The 20,009-nt window shown below is 42.4% G+C and overlaps 1 protein-coding gene across 4 annotated transcripts in view; it reads left to right on the top strand.

Moving 5' to 3' along the window:
- The window catches only part of LOC133492314 (fibroblast growth factor 14-like), a 95,936-nt gene that overhangs the window by 65,054 nt on the left and 10,873 nt on the right, over window positions 1-20,009 (top strand). For all 4 annotated transcript variants that reach the window (XR_009792613.1, XR_009792620.1, XM_061804467.1 and 1 more), the window contains one exon: window positions 1,721-1,824. Coding sequence is in view for 2 of the 4 variants with exons in the window: in XM_061804467.1 (XP_061660451.1) it covers window positions 1,721-1,824 (104 nt within the window). In the remaining 2 variants the exon portion in view is untranslated. The remainder of the gene's footprint in view (window positions 1-1,720; window positions 1,825-20,009) is intronic.

Raw genomic sequence — 20,009 nt, 5'->3', positions numbered from 1 at the left:
GATTTTGCTTTTGTTTCAGAGAACACCTCCTTCAAGTCATGATAGCAGGAGAGCACCGCGGTTAGCTCCGGGGCGGTACTCAGTTCCTCTAACTATACAGGCGCGACTTGGATCCTCCCGTCCTCCCGGGCAGCGAAGCACCGCTGCCGTGGAGGGAAGAGTGGGCGGCCGGGAAGCGGCCAGGATGGGCGCCTCCATCTCTCCCTCGGCCAACGCATCCATTTGCCCCTGAATGACAAGTCTCTGGTCGACCTTGAGGGCCAACGCGATGAGGGCGTCCAACGAAGGAGGGAGATCCACGACGATGAGAAAACCGCGGATCTGCGGAGAGAGCCCCCGGAAAAAGGCGTCGTGGAGGGTGTCCTCTTTCCATCGGCTCTCGGCGGCCCGGATCCGAAACTCAATGGTGTATTCCGAAACGCGACGACCTTGGCGAAGCGTCATGAGCGAGGCCGCCGCCTTGCGTTCCAGCGCCGCATACTGGAACACTTGGGTAAGAGCATAGACAAAAGCTGTCCAGGAACGACACGTCTCTGAGTTACGACTCCATTCTGCTGTGGCCCATGGCTCCCCCTTCCCGTCATGTGGGAAATGACTAAGGCGATCCGGGAGCGGTCCATGGGGAAGGCAGACGACTGCAGTTCAAAATGGAGGTCGCACTGGGCGAGAAAGGGCTTGACGTTCCCTGAGCCCGGGCACGAAGGCAGGGGCATGACAATTTCCAGGGATTCATATCTAGACTAACTCATAAGGAATTTGTCCAAATGAGCTCCAATCAAAAGTACATATCTTAGATAGATGGGTGACACTAAATTGTTGAGCTTTTTCTTTTCTTTTTTGCTTTTTGCAACGCTATCTAATGTAAGTGTAGTGGGGCATCAAATTTTGATGATTATTTTGAATATTTTTTCACCCTGAAAAGAGGTATGGGTTCACATTCATCACTTCTTGCAACTTAAATGTTTCTTTTCTGATCAGTTAGAAGCATTTTTGCCAATGATAATCAATCACCTTTGCACATTTTCTACTTTTCCACTGCTCAATGCTTAATGATGTGTGTTTTGGTTTTCGAGAGATTCAAAAAGCACTTGAAAACTGTCTTCATTAATAATTACTTTTCCTTGTGTAATCAAATCTTGAGTGGAGGGAAGATGCAGCGCAAAAAAACGTAATATCTGCTGTCAAGCTTTTCATCATAAGTTGTTATTGTGACTAAAGTATATGCACACATATCCTTTGCAGCATAACTGAGAGTTGCTTCCATGAAAGATACTGTATGAAGACAGAAGCCTTAAAACACATGGCGAAGGAACATGTAAGAAAATGGAGTTCCCTTCTAGCTACAGCAGCCTCCACTCTTCTTGGAAGACTTTTGGCAAGATTTTAAGTGTACACTTTGAGGAAAAAATACTTGCTGTTACAGATGTTGCCTGTTTTACTTTTAAGAATGTTTGATAGGCTTGAGATCAGGGCTTTCAACTTCTTCAACACCAAACTCACTCAGTAAACGTATATGGACTCACTAAACCTGAAACACAAAAGGTTTGTTCTCATAAAATGATTAGTATAGAGTTGTCTAAAGTGCATGTATTAAAAGGTAACACAAGCCCATACAAGATTGATTTGATTACAAGACCTACTCATAAACCATTGTCTTGTGATATTTGTGTAAACAAACTCCAATTTCACATAAAACCACTATGTTTTACCTTCTTCACAGCTCTGTTCAACTTAATTCCAGTGGGACTTAGAGTTGTGGCCATCCAATCGGTAAAAAGTGGTCTCTACATTGCCATGAACGGAGAGGGTCACCTCTACTCCTCGGTAAGCATGCCTAAATGCAAATGCGTGCATGCATACATACACACATGCTTACAATGTCCCGAGCGTATCTTTGAGGTTGGAAATCGTCCTACAGTGCTGTGAAAAAGTATTTGCTCCCACCTCCCTGATTTCTGTTGTTTTTGCAAAGCAATTACACACACAGGTTTCAAATTATCAAATTAATTTGAATGTCACTCAGAGAGGAAAGAAATATAAAATGCTGTTTTCAAATGACAAATTTATCAGGGTACAAAAAAATTTAAACATTTGTGACCCTCAGTAAAAAGGTAATTGCCTTCCCTATGAAATCACAAAGTCACTGTGACCAACCATAAATTTGGGAAAGGTGAGTTCAATTTCACAATCCACAGCCAAACCTGATTACCACCATATTTGTTGAATCAATAAATCACTTAAATAAAATCTGTCAGAGAACGTGAAGTAGGCTACAAGTTATCAAGAACCAATCCATCGTGTCACAATGCAAATAAATTCAAGAAATTGGGAAAAAAAAGTGATTGAAATCAATCAGTGTGGAAAAGGTTACAAAGTCATTTCCAAGGCTTTGTGGCTTCAGCGAACCACTGTCAGAGCCATTATCCACAAATGGAGAAAACTAGGAAGAGTTGCAAACCTTCCCAGGAGTGGATGACGAACTAAAATTACTCTCAGCGTGCAACGACAACTTATCTAGGCAGTCATAACAGAACCTCGAAGCACAACTAAAGACCTGCCAGTCTCACTGGCCTCAGTTGAGGTCAGTGTTCATGACAGTACCATAAGAAAGACACTAGCCAAAAATGGCATCCATGAGAGAATTCCCAGGCAAAAACCCCTGCTGTCAGGAAAGAATACATAAGCTCGTCTAACATTTGCCCCCCCAAAAAAAAAAAAAAAAGATGATCCTCAAGACTTTTGGAGAAACATTATGTGGACTGACGAGTCAAAAATTGAACTTTTTTTGAAGGTGTGCGGCCCATTACATCCGGCGTAAAAATAGCACAGCATTTGATAAAAAGAAAATAAGGCCAGCAATTAAGCATGGAGGCAGTATGATTGTCTGGGGCTGCTTTGCTACCTTAGGACCAGGAAACACCATCCGTCCATCCATCCATTTTCTGTACTGCTTCTCTTCACTAGCGTTGCAAGTAATCTGGAGCCATTCCCAGGTATCTTCGAGTGAGAGGCACAGTCCGCCCTGAACTGGTCGCCAGCCAATCGCAGTGCAGGAAAACACCACAGACAAGCTAATGTTAGCATTGATACTTACAGTTTTAGAAACATTGAAGGGATGGATATTTGAACACAAGTAGGGCAACACATTAATAAAGATCAAATAAGCAGGCTTTTATTGTTTGTCTTTTATGAAAATGATTATGAGAGGGAGCAGCACAAGGAATTGGATGAGAGCATTATATCATGATGCATTAAGTGTTTAGTTCTTTATATTGTATTTAATTGTCTTATTCCTCTTATTCATCTCCCTCCACGCCTGTCTGTTGTGCATGGGGCAGCAGCAATTCAGCGCTGCCTTGTCTGATCACTTATCATTGTTCTCCAGCTTTTCTATCCAGTCCATGTTGCCACGCTTTGGTCTCTTTCTTCTTTCCTCTAATTATGTTATTAACTCCATGTATTTACAAAGTACAATATTATAGCCTAGTGGTAGTTCATCCTATTAGAACATGTTTTAACATTTTTTTTTTTGGGGGGGGGTGGCTGGATCACAAAGTAATGCGTTTCCATTCATTTTAATGGGCACATATCTATGATCGTGGCCAGAAAACAAATTAAACTTGTATCTCAGCCCATCCCTGAAAATGTAAAAAGTGCAGCATAAATGACAAGTTGACATATTTGAGAAGAAATGCTGAAGCTGAATATGAATTTTCATTCTGCACCCTCACACCATCTCTCAATCTCCCTTCTCCTCTCTTTTTGTGTTCTCTCTTTTCAACTCTATCTCTCTCCCTGTCACTCTCTCATGGAAGCTTTAATTAAATATATAACTTAGGTGAAGTTCTCCTATACTTCCACACATACATTGAATTTTTGAATCCCGCCCAAGTTCGGTGCAGGCAGTTACACGCAGTCACAATCCGGCCTCTGATTCATGATGTCAGCACAGCTTTACATTTAATTGGCAGCTGCAATTTGGCAGCTTGTTATGTGCAGTTAAAGAAATGCTCCTTAAACATCACAAGGACTTGTTCTACCGAGCAGTAGTTTGATACATTGAGTTGTGGTGCACAAATTTCCCCCCAAAATTGAAGGGGGCCAATAGAACTGACATCCTACCATGCAACTTTGTGGCCTCTTCCTTAGGATTGATGGACAAGCTGTGCCTTCACATATGCAGCTAAACATAAATGTACTACTTGGTGGAAATGTTTTTATGTTCCTCCGTTAGATATGATGCTTTTTATTCCCCAATTTGGGACACATCCCGGGTATCTTCTAAAAATGTATGAAATTATGAAATTCTCCCATGAAAGCGAATGAAGAATGAGGAAGGAAAGAATAAAGAATTACAGCACACTAATCATCCACTTTCCACACTATGCTTTAAATTTTTAGGCATATCCCTGCCCAACCTACAACCATGATGCGAGTGGCCTTACACATTACATTTTGTGTCTTTGTGTATCGATGTTGTATGTGACATTCCAAAACACAAAAAAAAAACAAAAAACAGTTCCCTGCACCATGTCAACAATTCAGCTGAACTTTTTGAGTATGTGCCAGTGTTTAGGAAGTAACACTGGCAACTACGCTAATGTGTGCGGACACTGGAACTCTGCTTATCTTTTGGTTTTGACACAATAGTGCTTCTGTGTAGTTTTGCACCAAAACACTGCCAAATCATCCTTGGAGAAATTCACTGTGTGGGCTGGTATTATGTAAATGAGGAGTATCAAACGTACAGCCCGCGAGCCGGATGTGGCCCACAAGGTGATTTTGTAATGTATAAAACGATGGCATGGACATGGACACAAAAAAGAGCTGCAATTTTTCAATTAAAAAAAAATTTTCTGATTGCGTCCAGTGGATGGCCCAATAACAATAATAAGCAAATATACACAAAAAAACATTTCTACCCGGGTAGACTAAGTAGGTCAACTCACAGTCTGGATGACTGGCTTTGTGTAATGCCTGCGCTATTTATTACGGCTTCTATGGCACGGTACTTTTAATGTGTGACAAAAAAGGGGACGCAGAGTGCAGCATGTTCCAAGAAAAGTGCTTATTCTCCTATTTATTCATGAAAGTGAATGGGAAAGATGTATGTCTGGTTTGCTCACAGCATGTTGCACTGCTGAAAGAATATAACCTTTCTCCCCAACATGCCAACAAATATCACAGCTTTCAAGGACAGTGCAGAAGAGAGAAGATGAATGCAAGAAATAGCAATCTGTGTTTACTCACACCAGGGATATCAGTGATACTGCTGTGAAGGCTAGCAAATGGGTTGTTTTAACGTGACGTCAACCGTTGGTCTGCCTCAAACGGCGGCCATTTTCAATCCCTGAGCTCCCTTTACTCATACATAGGCAAGGTGGACGACATTATGTTTTTACCCGCATTCATTGAAGACGCGAACGACAGCACATAAAGCCCAGACTGACTATTAGGCTACCTGGCATACACACATCATGGGACTCAGGACTGTGTAACAAAGACGCAGTATTGTGGCCTTGATCTTTTACTCTATGTGACAGAAATCACGAATAAAGAGCACTTATCTGTATGCTAACACGGACAACGAAAGGCGGTGGAATATTATTTTTCTAATATCGAGGCAAACTCCATTTGTTCAGTTTTTTTTCAAAAAGTAAAACCTGTATATTAGTTCACCACAAGCAAAACAAAATGTTTATTTGTTTAAAATTTGATGACAATGGCAGAAAAACAAAAGAATAAACAAATCCAGTATTCTGAAATCTTTCAAGTGACAAACAAAAAACAATCTTAACTGTAATGTTGACCTTCTGAAAAGAGTATCGATTAAGCTTGTTAGCTTAGCTCGTGGACACATCAGCACGATGGAGGTTGAGACCGGGCAGCGAGATAGCACGGTCGGGCAATCATTCACAAAGCCAAGTCTCGGTCAAGTATGGAGCAGCAGAACTTCCAAAGTCTTTCGTTGGAAGCATTAGACGATGTCCCCGCTTTCGAAGTCGGACTTGTATCCCGGACTGCGAGCCTCTTCATCGCAAGACTTTGAAGAGCGCGGCGACCAGCAACTCTGGAAAAAGCTTCAGCGAATTGGCGAGAGTTGTTGAAAAAAATGTCAAAAGTCAGAAGAAGGCTCTGTGATGGTTAGCAAGTTCTCTCTTGTGTATTTGAGTCTCGACATGCCCGTGAAACACAAAAACCCAAACAGTAACCAACAGTATTCTGTAGACTTCCACATTAGGCACACGTTAGGTAGGGAGGTTAAATGGCGGCACGCAGTGGTTCAGCAAAAAATGCGACGTCAGTGAAAAACACCCCATTCATTGCTAATGAAATCGCAGTGGCTTCAAAACCATTTAATGAGGGAGAATTTGTAAAACCACACACCATGAAGGCAGCGGAGATTGTGCGCCCTGAAAGCCTGATGAGAAACACGGATATAGACAGGATTTCTGATTTTTCGGTGAATTTGGACAGCTAGTTACAGCACAAATAAAGTCATTTATTGCGTTTTCAGTTGCATTACGAACATTACAGACATTGAACTGGTCATTTTCTTAATGCAGCCCTACAGTGCAATCTGTAGGCCGGTCCCAAGCCCGGATAAATGCAGAGCGTTGCGTCAGGAAGGGCATCCGGCGTAAAAACTGTGCCAAACAAATATGAGCGTTCATCTAAAGAATCCCATACCGGATCGGTCGTGGCCCGGGTTAACAACGCCCGCCCCCGGCACTGCTAACCTGCAGGGCGTCGGTGGAAATTCAGCTACTGTGGGTCGAAGACAAAGAAGATGAGGAAATCGGATCCAGTGTCAGAAGAAAAAGAGGAATGCACAGAGCCTACAACTGAGTGTAGGGACTTTGAATGTTGGGACTATGACAGGAAAAGCTCAGGAGTTGGTTGATATGATGATTAGGAGAAAGGTTGATATTCTGTGCATCCAAGAGAGCAGGTGGAAAGGTAGTAAGGCTAGAAGTTTGGGAGCAGGGTTTAAATTATTCTACCACGGAGTAGATGGGAAGAGAAATGGAGTAGGGGTTATTTTAATGGAAGAGCTGGCTAAGAATGTCTTGGAGGTGAAAAGAGTATCAGATCGAGTGATGAGACTAAAATTTGAAATTGAGGGTGTTATGTATAATGTGGTTAGCGGCTATGCACCACAGGTAGGATGTGACCTAGAGTTGAAAGAGAAATTCTGGAAGGAACTAGATGAAGTAGTTCTGAGCATCCCAGACAGCGAGAGAGTTGTGATTGGTGCAGATTGTAATGGACATATTGGTAAAGGAAACAGGGGCGATGAAGAAGTGATGGGTAAGTACGGCATCCAGGAAAGGAACTTTGAAGGGCAGATGGTGGTGGACTTTGCAAAAAGGATGGAGATGGCTGTAGTGAACACTTATTTCCAGAAGAGGGAGGAACATATAGTGACCGACAAGAGCGGAGGTAGAACCACGCAGGTAGATTATATTTTGTGCAGACGATGTAATCTGAAGGAGGTTACTGAATGTAAAGTAGTGGTAGGGGAGAGTGTAGCTCGACAGCATAGGATGGTAGTATGTAGGATGATTCTGGTGGTGGATAGGAAGATTAAGAAGACAAAGGTAGAGCAGAGAACCATGTGGTGGAAGCTGAGAAAGGAAGAATGTTGTGAGGCCTTCTGGAAAGAGGTGAGACAGGCTTTCGATGGACAACCGAAGCTCCCGAAGACTGGACGACGACAGCCAAGGTGATCAGAGAGACAGGCAGGAGAGTACTTGGTGTGTCATCTGGTAGGAAAGGGGAGAAGGAGACTTGGTGGTGGAACCCCAAAATACAGGGAGTCATACAAGGAAAGAGATTAGCGAAGAAGAAGTGGGATACTGAGAGGACTGAGGAGAGGCGAAAGGAGTACATCGAGATGCGACGTAGGGCAAAAGTAGAGGTGGCAAAGGCTAAACAAGAGGCGTATGAAGACATGTACACGAAAGAAGAAGAAAAGGATCTCTACAGGTTGGCCAGACAGAGGGATAGAGATGGGAAGGATGTGCAGAAGGTTAGGGTGATTAAGGATAGAGATGGAAATGTGTTGACTGGTGCCGGTAGTGTGCTAAATAGATGGAAAGAATACTTTGAGAAGTTGATGAATGAAGAAAATGAGAGCGAAGGAAGAGTTGAAGAGGCAAGAGTGAAGGACCAGGAAGTGGAAATGATTACTAAGGGGGAAGTCAGAAAGGCACTACCAAGGATGAAAAATGGAAAGGCAGTTGGTCCTGATGACATACCGGTAGAGGTATGGAAGCAATTTGGAGAGATGGCTGTGGAGTTTTTGACCAACTTATTCAACAGAATACTAGCGGGCGAAAAGATGCCTGAAGAATGGAGGAAAAGTGCTCTAGTTCCCATTTTTAAGATCAAACGGGATGTTCAGAGCTGTGGGAACTATAGAGGAATAAAGTTGATGAGCCACACAATGAAGTTATGGGAAAGAGTAGTGGAGGCTAGACTCAGGACAGAAGTAAGTATCTGCGAGCAGCAGTATGGTTTCATGCCTAGAAAGAGTACCACAGATGCATTATTTGCCTTGAGGATGCTCGTGGAAAAGTACAGAGAAGGTCAGAAGGAGCTACATTGTGTCTTTGTGGATCTAGAGAAAGCCTATGACAGAGTACCAAGAGAGGAATTGTGGTACTGCATGAGTAAGTCTGGTGTGGCAGAGAAGTATGTTAAAATAGTACAGGACATGTATGATGGCAGCAGAACTGCGGTGAGGTGTGCCTTAGGTGTGACAGAGGAATTTAAGGTGGAGGTGGGACTGCATCAGGGATCAGCTCTGAGCCCCTTCCTGTTTGCAGTGGTAATGGATAGGCTGACAGATGAGGTTAGACTGGAATCCCCTTGGACCATGATGTTCGCAGATGATATTGTCATATGCAGTGAAAGCAGGGAGCATGCAGAGGAACAATTAGAAAGATGGAGACATGCACTGGAAAGGAGAGGAATGAAGATTAGCCGAAGTAAATCAGAATATATGTGCGTGAATGAGAAAAGTGGAGGGGGAAGAGTGAGGCTACAGGGAAAAGAGATAGCGAGGGTGGACGACTTCAAATACTTGGGGTCAACAATACAGAGCAATGGAGAGTGTGGTCAGGAAGTGAAGAAACGGGTCCAAGCAGGTTGAAACAGCTGGCGAAAGGTGTCTGGTGTGTTATGTGACAGAAGAGTGTCTGCTAGGATGAAGGGCAAAGTTTACAAAACAGTGGTGAGGCCGGCCATGATGTACGGATTAGAGACGGTGGCACTGAAGAAACAACAGGAAGCAGAACTGGAGGTGGCAGAAATGAAGATGTTGAGGTTCTCGCTCGGAGTGACCAGGTTGGATAGGATTAGAAATGAGCTCATTAGAGGGACAGCCAAAGCTGGATGTTTTGGAGACAAGATTCGAGAGAGCAGACTTCGATGGTTTGGACATGTTCAGAGGCGAGAGAGTGAGTATATTGGTAGAAGGATGCTGAGGATGGAGCTCCCAGGCAAATGAGCGAGAGGAAGACCAAAGAGAAGGTTTATGGTTGTGGTGAGGGAAGACATGAGGGCAGTTGGGGTTAGAGAGGAAGATGCAGGAGATAGGCTAAGATTGCAAAAGATGACACGCTGTGGCGACCCCTAACGGGACAAGCCGAAAGGAAAAGAAGAAGAAGAAGAACTGGTCATTTTCTTCTGCGGGGCAGATGACACATTGATTGTCACCAGAGAGTTCGTGGAAATGATGCCAATGAAAACTACGACGACAGCAACTGATAATTTCCCTGCACTCATCGTTGTGCTTCTTCCACACTGTCAGCCTGGCTAAAGACGGTGCGCCCTCAATGAAAAAAACTTGTGTTGTGACAAAGTTATGAGAGAAAGTGTAATGTGCATATAGATGACATGATTTTTGGACTTTTATATGTATTTTGCACCAGGAAGTTTTTTGTTGCAAGTCATTAAAATGGATAATGTCATAAAGATGGTCATCAAAACTGTTGATTTAATCTGATCCAGAAACATGAACATCAATTTGACAACCTTCTCAGAAAGTCCACACCTATGGCCTGGCATACCACACTGAGGTAAGGTGCTAAAGCCGAAGTGCCGTGCTAAAACGTTTCTTTGATTGATGAGAAGAAATTGGACAGTTCATGGAAGAAAAAAAATGTAATTCCGCAGAATGGATGTAGGACCTTGTATTTATGGTGGCTGTTACGAGCACCTGAATAACTTAAACAAACAGCTGCTAGGGTGCAACAAAGTTGTTAAGCAGTATTATGATAATATAAGCTCTTGCACTTGTTTAGGGATCAAGATTGTTATTTTTACATATATTTCTGCCCGAGAAATGACACCTTGATATAGTTCTGTGTTCTTGGATATACTTATGTGAATAACGGAGGCATTGTGTCTTTGTGTATTCTTTTTCCTCAGAATAAAAAAAAAAATAAAATATTATATGATTAATTGTGATGTGCTTGTTTTCTTTTGGCCAACTGTCATGTTGCCCTCTGCAAGTCCAACAGAGGCCAGACATCATCATTTTAGGCCTGACTTTCATCCGTCTTTTCACTGCTGGCACTGATCATGGCACTCTGTATATCAGTTGTCGTCAAAGTATCTTATTTGTACTCCTGTGGTAAGGATATACAGCAGCCCAAATAAATATTTAAAATATCACAATTTTTCCTCCTGGCACGGTCAATCAGCTGTTAAAGTGTTGGCCTAGGCGTAGGTCAATCCCGGACCGCTTGTGTGGAGTTTGCATGTTCTCCCCGTGCCTGCGTGGGTTTCCTCTGGGAACTCTGGTTTTCTCCCACATTCCAAAAACATGCAATATTAATTGACACTCTAAATTTCCCCTAGGTGTGATTGTGAGTGCGGCTGTTTGTCTCAATGTGCATTGCGATTGACTGGCAACCAGTTCAGGGTGTATCCTGCCGCTTGCCCGTTGACAGCCGGGATAGGCCCTAGTACTCCCCTTGGCCTTTGTGAGGAAAAGCAGCGAAAAAGATGGATGGATGGACAATTTTTCCTCACTAAATATATTCCTCAAGGTGCTGTTGACCAAGTAATCAATAAATACAAAAAAAATTGCACGTAAAAATGTGAAATCACAGGGGAAAAGGAGGTATTGAACCCATAAAGAAAGGGAGGTGCAAAAAGGCTTGGAAAGCTAAACAAATGCCTAAAATCGATCAATAATCAAACAGCACTCCAACTACATGTCAGTGCAAATGAATATCAGCTGGTTCTGGATCAGCTTAGTTGATGGCCTAAAAAAAAAGGTCTCATCGCTAAAGTGGGACTCAAGATATGTCTCAAGATGAGTACAAGCAGAGAGCTGTCTCAAGACCATTGCAAACTAAATGTTGTAAAATATAACAATGGCATTGGTTACAGGAGCATATCTTAGCTTCTGAATGTTCCAGTGGGCACAGTTGGTAAGTAGAAAGCCAATCATACCAACATAGATTTGCCTCAATCAGGGGCTCTTCATAATATTGCTGACAGAGGAGCGAAAAGAATACTCAATTGTCCAAGAGCCAAGGACCACCTGTGGAGTGCTTCAAAAAGGCCTGCAATTAGCTGGTGCTGTTGTCACAAGGAAAAAAGTGAGTAATGCACTCCGCCGCCATGGCTTCTATGCACGCTCAACACACAAAACCTCGTTGTTAAAAAAAAGAAAAAAAACATATCAAAGCTCGTTTACAGTTTGGACCATGACCATATATATATATATATAAGGACTTGAAAAGAGCTGGAACCACCGTTTCTAAGGTGACTGTTGGTAATACACTAAGACGTCATGGTTTCATGCATGGCACGGAATGTTCCCCTGCTTTAACCAGCATATGTCAAGGCCCGTCTTAAGTTTGCCAATAACCATTTGGATGATACAGAGGTGTCATGGGAGAAGGTTTTGTGGTCAGATGAGACCAAAATGTAATTTTTTTGGTCATAATGCCATGTTTGGAGAAAGACGAATGATGAATTCCATCCCAAGAACACCATCCCTACTCTGAAGCATGGGGGTGGCAGCATCGTTCTTTGGGGGTGTTTTTCTGCACATGGGACAGGACGACTCCACTGTATTAAGGAGAGGATGACCACAGCCATGTATTGTGAGATTTTGGGGAACAACCTCTTTCTCTCAGTCAGACCATTGAAGATGAGCCGTGGATGGGTCTTTCAGCATGACAATTACCCGAAGCACACAGCCAGGAAAACAAAGGAGTGGCTCCGTAAGAAGCATATCAAGGTTCTGGCGTGGCCGAGCCTGTCTCCAGACCTAAACCCAGGGATTTTTGGATTTTTCTTTTTAGATCTCTCTCACAATGGACATGCATCTACGATGAAAATTTCAGACCCCTCCATAATTTCTAAATGGGAGAATTTGCAATATAGCAGGGTGTTCAAATACTTATTTTCTTCAATGTATACACACACACACACACACATACATACATACATACAAACAAGGGTGTTTCTGCTCAACGTTGTTTTTCTTTGAAGGAAACAGCTTCCGAATGAATGTCAAAAGAATTAAGAAGAAAACAGGATAGTTTTGTCACGAGAACTAGACAGCCAGTCCATGCAAGAAATTCCTGCATCTTTTTCAATGTTGCTGTTGCTTTCTTTTGCGAGTCTCTGTGACCAGTTTCCTTTCTGTCTTTACAACAACTTGGTGAGGACACCCAATTCTTCATAATGTCACTATTGTCCCATATTTTCTCCACTTAATGATGACTAGAAATTCTTTTGAATCCCTTCTTTCTGTGATACCTTTGAACAATGACATCCCTTGATGGTGTAAAACCTCTCTGTGGACCATGGCTTGTGGTGGAAAATGTGACATCAACAATGTCAGGAAAAGCCTACTAGAACTACTGAACCCTAAATTGTGGCAGGTGTGCGCTGTCTTCCATTTAAAGTGTGTTGGAGTGTAATCTCGTTTTAAGAAATTCCAATGAACCTTCATACTTTGTACATGTCATGGAAGACACCAGAAGATGAGTGGTCCTAGGCAGTTTACAATATTTTGAACAGGAATAGTTCACATGGTTGGGTGTTACAAAAATAGTGAAATTTATAGTTGATATTTGTATATTGTTTCAATACATGGTTATATGAGTGTACTTTCATCTGATCAATTTATGGATTTTACCACAATTGAATCGGAACAGTCCTGCATTTACAGGGAAAAAAATATGAAATACTGCACTTAAACTAACAAAAACAACTTATTTAAACCTCAACATTCCAATTTGGTATTTATTGTAAAAGTGCTGTTGAGCTCTTTGTTGCGCATTTCTTGTGTCACAATCACCAGAACTACTGTGTTGGCCTTACTGCTTTTTAATTTTTTTTTTTTTTTTTTTTTACTGCACTTCCTTACGGAGCCAAAGTATATTTCTTTCAGATTTGTCTATATGACTTTCTGTCCCGAATCAGAGCTCATGGGGAGGCACTTCTATTCAGAGCTTTATCATTGCAGCTCTCAGATGAGTGAGCGCTGTGGCTCTGACAGCTGTCCCACAACTGCTCTGGATTGGACACAAATTTAAGCTTTGAATGTGTCATGTCATGTCATGTGCATTTGCCAGTTCATTGGGTTTGCATTTCTGTGTATTGGGATACATATTGTGCGTGAATCTGCAAGTATTGTGTAGAGGATTCCTTTGTCACATCGAGTCTGTGCCACTTTGGTTTTATTACGTCTTGTCTATGTTTCTAGGTTTGCCTCGTAGTCATCGGAGCTAGTGCACGTTTTTGGATCTTGCCTGTAGCCTAGCGTTTTTGTCCTTCTGCCTCTTTTGGACTGCTTATTTGTGTTCGACCTTAATCTGGAATAAAACCACCCATAATATCTCGCCCCAGAGTCCTGCAATTGGGTCCAGTCCTGTGCCTCATGATCATGACATATACACACCTACCTGTCATTTGGAACCCATGAAGCTCTCGTCCTTTGCACCTGTGCAATCCATTTTTCATGACTAATCGGGTCTTTTGGAAATGTGTGAAGAGTGAATCCATCCTCCCAAGTGTTCAAGCAAAATCCAGCAACACAAAGGCCTGGCATTTTCGGTAAGGGCTCCGTCACACCATGACGTTCTGGTCAACTTCCTCTGAACGTTTCAATCATTCTATTTTTAAGCGTTCTCAAACGCGGATGACACATCTAGCGTGTGATTAACATGTCTAACGCACAAAAAGCGTGTCTAACGCATGAAAAGCATGTAACAGCGACCAAATAAGATACCCCTAAAAACCATTAGCGTGTGCAAACGCGTCATTGGAGCGCGACAAGCCATTTGTCAACCTAAGACAAGCGTGTTGAGCGTGTGATCAATGGGTGAATAACGACAGAAAAGCGTTTTGCTGGCCTGTACTTTTTACAGCGGAACCGGCACTAAAACGTTGGAAAGTTCATAGTCACTTCAATTGTTGTCGTGAGTTAGAACAGTGAGCATTGTGCCACCGAGAAGAAAAAAAGTTAGGGCGCGGACTTCAGCAACTAGCGCTGCTAGTAAGAAAGCTAAGCCTCTTTCATCACGAGCAATGTGTTTGGAGGAAAAACAACAGCAGGAGGAAGAGCACGCCCGCGAAGTCACGCACCATGTGACACCCCCTGGGGACCCTAAACACCTTGCAAACCCCAGTGAGGACGGTCCGACAAAGAGACAAAAGAAGCAGAGAAAGGATTGCAGGATCCTGGACCGGGCTGTTGAGGATAGTCTGGTGGAGTTTTTCCCGCGAAAACGAACTGCTGCTTTCTGGATCTTCCATCGTAGGTGCTCTCTACTGTAGCTTAATATTAAATGGACCTTGCTTACAAAGCATCGGTTTATATACCCATATGCATGGAAGTTCGGGAAACGCTCGAATGACGCTCAATGGACGCCAAACGACATTCGTTTCACTTTAGTTACACGCTAGGGGATTGTTCAGTGGTCGTTGACAGGTCGGCAGTGAGTCGTTCACTGCAAAGCAAACAATTAAGTAACAACCAAGTAAAGCTAGAGTTACGACTGACTAACGATAGCCAAACGTGTGCAACGCTCGGCAAACCTTAGTAAAACGCTCCACGGATGTTCCTGAACATTCGGCAGCGTTTAAAATTAAACGTTGATGAACGCTGGTCTCTGTGAGAACTTTTGTGCATGTTCAAAACTTTTTTTCCGGACTGGCGTTCTCCGCCGATTCCCAGCGATCATTGACGTTCACTAGCGTTCAAACAACGCTCTTCTGGAGCTATCCCGGAGACCATGGGCGACTACCAAAGTTTCCTCAAACGCTATAGAACGCTGACCAGAACGTCATGGTGTGACGGGGCCATAAGACACAGAATAAACAGGTATTTTCTCACCGATACAAGAGGTTAAGACTCTCGACTCCGCCGCTGTAGGTGTCTGCAAAATACGTAACTTCCGGCTTCATCTTCAACCCAAAACCCTCAAGAGATTTTTCGTGGGGGGGAGATGAAAAACTCGATAAACTGCAACATTCTGACGTGCTGTGAACAAATGCATGAGTCCATTCCGGCTGATTTATTTCGGTTAACAGCAAACTAAATTTCCTATTTTAGGTGTCAGTGACACTTCAAGCACATATAGCATCAATCATTAAAAGCAAAACATGAGAGCAAATATGAGATAACTTCATATACAATTAATCCAATTAATGTAACAGTGCTGACGGTGTAAGTGAGCTTTTGATCTTTGAGAAAAACATGGTGATGTCTTTGTCTTTCCTTCTGCTTCAAAATTCCTCTGTACAAGTACATAACCCTGTCAACGCAATTGCTAAACTCGACAGCTCATACCATATATACCACATCGCACCCTTCTGAGTGCATAATCTGAAATTTTTCAAACCAACCTTTGCCAAAAGGCCTCATCTTGAAGGGGGTGAATCCATCATTGCAGCTTGAGGTTCATCAGCCTCTTCATCATCGTCACCAGGCCGTTTTTCTGCAGTCTGCTGTTCACAAAGCGAATGCATCTTTCATTTTCAACACTCCTGTTATTTTGCGGCATCACCATATTTTTCGCTTCCTTATTAAAAATTATTGAAGCGGTTTTTAGGACGTTAACCACATCTTTCTTTATTTAGCACACCGCTGATTCTTCTGCCGTCTTTGGTCATATCCAAAAGTTTGACTTTTTCGCCGATCGTCATCATCTTCCTCTTCTGCTTGGGTGCTTCCGAGAAAGCGTTAACGTCAGCACAGCGCTTTGTTGGCATTGTGAACTAGAGAGGTTATCAACAGTGTCAAAAATGTCAGCTAGGAAGGACAAAGGAGAGGGTGTAAGGGAAGTTGCTGGTTGGGGCTTCGATGAGCCACAGCCAATCAGCTCATGAGATAAATCCACGCATGCTGTCATTAGTCGATGTTGCACCGAGGACCAATCACTTGACTTGTATCTATGAGTCTTCCCGTAATACAGTATAGTACTGTATGCCGATGTGGCTTTTTTTTTCTAATGGGGGGGGGTTGAGATAAGGATAGGGGGTAGAGAGGGATTACTGTACTCCAAAATCTTGTCTTTGATGGTTCTGTTTCGATATCTTAATTAGCATAACTTGCAAGCTTCCTAGTTTCACGTGATGAATGCGCCCAAGAGCTTCTCAACCTCATCTCCAACTTCACTCAACTTCTTTTTCTTTATTTTCATCAATGGCATGAATTTGGGCACAGGCCGTCAATCAGCCAGACTGTCTTTTGGCCTAATTGGCCTCTCTGTCACATCTCCAGGGAATGCTCGGGTTGACAGTGCCACGCACGTCAGCTAGCTGCTTTTTGACAGTTTTTGGATGAGCTCATCCTACCCTCAAACTGCTCATAATTTTGCAACACTTGTTTAAGATTGTTTTCATCATTCAAAGTCTGTTTCATACATTGCTGTTCATCAAAATCTTAAAAATATTTGAAGTACTTTTCATCAGGCAAAAATGGTTCAACAGCAAATTCAATGGTCAGTGTCAACTATTCATTGAATTTAGTTACAAATTCAACATTTAGTGTACATTTCAACATTCGAAAGACGTTGCTTGGTTCAACTAGCATTACCCAATCTAACGTTTAGTGTATTTTTTTGTGTTCCATTTGAAAAGTCGGAGATTTCTCACCATTACTCCGAGTTGACTTTCAAAAATGATTACCCTGAGTGTACTATAAACAGGAACTAGTAATCATCTGTTTCTTATTACTTTTGAATAGTTTTTGTCACACTAAATCATAGTATTATTCAGTGTATGTGTGCATACTCGAATAAACAAGATCATGAAAAAGTTTTTGTTTCAGTAATTGCAGTCAAAAAGTGAAACTTGTATATGATATTCATTCATTTCATGCAAACTGATATTCCAGATGTTTTTAATAATGATGATAACTGACAACTACCGAAATTCCCAAATTCAGTAGCTCTCAAAATTAGAATACTAAATAAAACCAATACAAAAAATATTTCTAGAGATGTTGGCGAACGGAAAAGTATGAACATGAAAAGTATGAACATGAACAGCACTCAATACTCCTTTCGCCTGAATTACTGCTGCAGCAATGCGATGTGGCATGGTGTCGATTGGTCCGTGGCATTGCTCAGATGTGATGAGAGCCCAAGTTGATAAACATACACGCATACATGCATGTGTGTTTTATAAATCTGTCTAAAACGCAAATGCACATACATTTTTTTCTCTTCTAAATCTCAAAACAGACCTGCAGGTCAGGAGTTGGGTGTGCCTAGTTTAATGTGCTGTTCATGATGTGGACATCTTGACCTCTTAGAGGCAGTGTGGTGCACACATGTAGATAATACACCTACAGTACATGTGCTAAAATAACTAGAATAAAAAGTTGCATATGTGCTGTATGAATAAAACCCACTTCTCACAGAATAGCAAGGATATATGCCTGGGAGTGTTCCTACAGGGTTTGTGTGTGAATATTCTTTATTTGATGGTATAGGGGAAGTATTGGACAAATGGTGAGGACATATGCCTCACAGTTTTGAGGGCCAGGGTTCAAATCCCAGTGCCACCTGTGTGGAGTTTGCAAGTTCTCCTCGTTTCTGCTTGGGGTTTCTCTGGGTTATCCGGTTTCCTTCCACATCCCCAAAACCTTTGTAGAAGGTTGATTGAAGGCACTAAATTGCCTATAAGTTTGATTGTGTATGGGAAATGTTTGTTTGTATGTGCCCTGCGATTGGCAGGAGACAGTTCAGGTTGTACCTCACCTCTCACCTGAAGATTGCCCAGATAGGCTCCAGAATTCCTGTGACCCTAGTGAGTATAAGCGGTACTGAAAATGGGATGGATGGATGGATGGATTGATGGAGGTATAGGACGAGTGCTAGTTAAATGTAATTTTTGTTAGCCCGTCATTAGTGTTTTACATTAAGCTGATTTATTTTTTAAAAAAGCTCTCTGTTTGTGTTGCATTTAAATGTTCAACTTTGTAATTCTTTTTGTGTGTTTAATTTTATGGAAACAGTAGAGTGCACAGTCAAGTACAGTAACAATTTCACAGAATGTACTCATCTGTTGGAACATGTTGGGCTTGAGTTTAAAATCTTACAGTAATAAATACATTTGCACAAGTTAAGGTTATGTGTCCACTCATATGTTAATAATTTTTAAAAACTTTAAAATTCAAAATGTGTGAGTAATCTCAATTAAAAAGTGAATTGATTGACAGCTCGATTTTTTTTCCAGGCTTCAAGTAGTTTTTCATTGTAGAATACCAAATATCAACAATTTTGCCTAGGTCTGTAGATACTGTAGGAGTGCTGTGTGCAACCTGGTGCAGCAAGGGAGCGTGAAGCTCAACATGTGCGTGGCCCTTTTTGTTTGATCATGCGTGGAACAGCTAGGACTCAGCTTCCAATGCACAGTACACATCCAGGTCAAAAGATACCATAGAGCACGCCATGTGCACTGTGAGGCAAAAAGAAGAGTGATGGATAAAATGCAAGATAGCAAATGCAATATATGACGAGAGGGCAAGAGGATCTCCTGCTGTTTTTCCAACCAAAATGCTTGTTGTTCTCATCCTCCCGCGTTTGTGATTTATTTTCCCTCTTTCTTCATGTCCCACTTTCTCTCCGCCCTGTGCTCTTTCATTTAGTCTTTTGCCCTTCTGATATTTACAAATGATGACAGAACCAGACGGCCGAGCACCACAGAAATGAGTCACCTGGCTTCAGCTTCAGTGTGAAACAGGTTTTATTCTTGGAGCAGCTTTGAATGATGCATGGCCTCTCTGACCAGTGCAAACATGAGCCATGAAACCGTGTGCATCACAAAAGATAATCTTCTTCAACAAATGAATAATGAATCTTGGCCCAAGGTCGAGACGAAATATGTATTACAACCTATTCAGTGCCCCAAAGATCCTCTGACTGTTTCAAATCTGAGCAGTCATGTCAGAGCAGTGACTTGTGGCACCATGCTAGTGTCACTGAGACAGCATTCAATATTCACCAGCAGCCTTGTTTTGTCACCAACCATCTATTTAGTAACATTTCATAGCCGAGCAAATGCTCCTGAACCTCTCTCCATTCATACCCTAGAGCCACAAGTGTGCGTGTGCACGTGTGCAGCTATACAATGTAATCACAGCTGCTTACTGGCACCCCAGAGACGTATTGCCACAGTCTTGTTCTGGAACAAAAAGCTTGTGAGGGAGAGCCATTAAAATATGTTAAATTACTGAGTGGCCGTCGTGTATATTTGTTTATGTCTCAAATTTTTAGCCCACCAACCAACCACTCCTTACACACACACACACACACACACACACACACACACACACACACACACACACACACACACACACACACACACTCCCACTGACCCCTCCCCCTCAGCGCTGGTTGGTTGCCACGGCTACATTGTCGCCACTCTTCCTCATGTTGCTATGAGACTCGGAACGGCAGACCTGAGCTGAATGACAATGTGTCTGTGGCTCTGGCAAGAGGGCCCCAACAGCCAATAAGAGG

Source organism: Syngnathoides biaculeatus, chromosome 2, assembly GCF_019802595.1.
Source record: "Syngnathoides biaculeatus isolate LvHL_M chromosome 2, ASM1980259v1, whole genome shotgun sequence".
In the NCBI taxonomy this organism is placed as follows: domain Eukaryota; kingdom Metazoa; phylum Chordata; class Actinopteri; order Syngnathiformes; family Syngnathidae; genus Syngnathoides; species Syngnathoides biaculeatus.
Note: the sequence above shows the minus strand (reverse complement) of the source record. Positions and strands in the feature narration are given on the sequence as shown.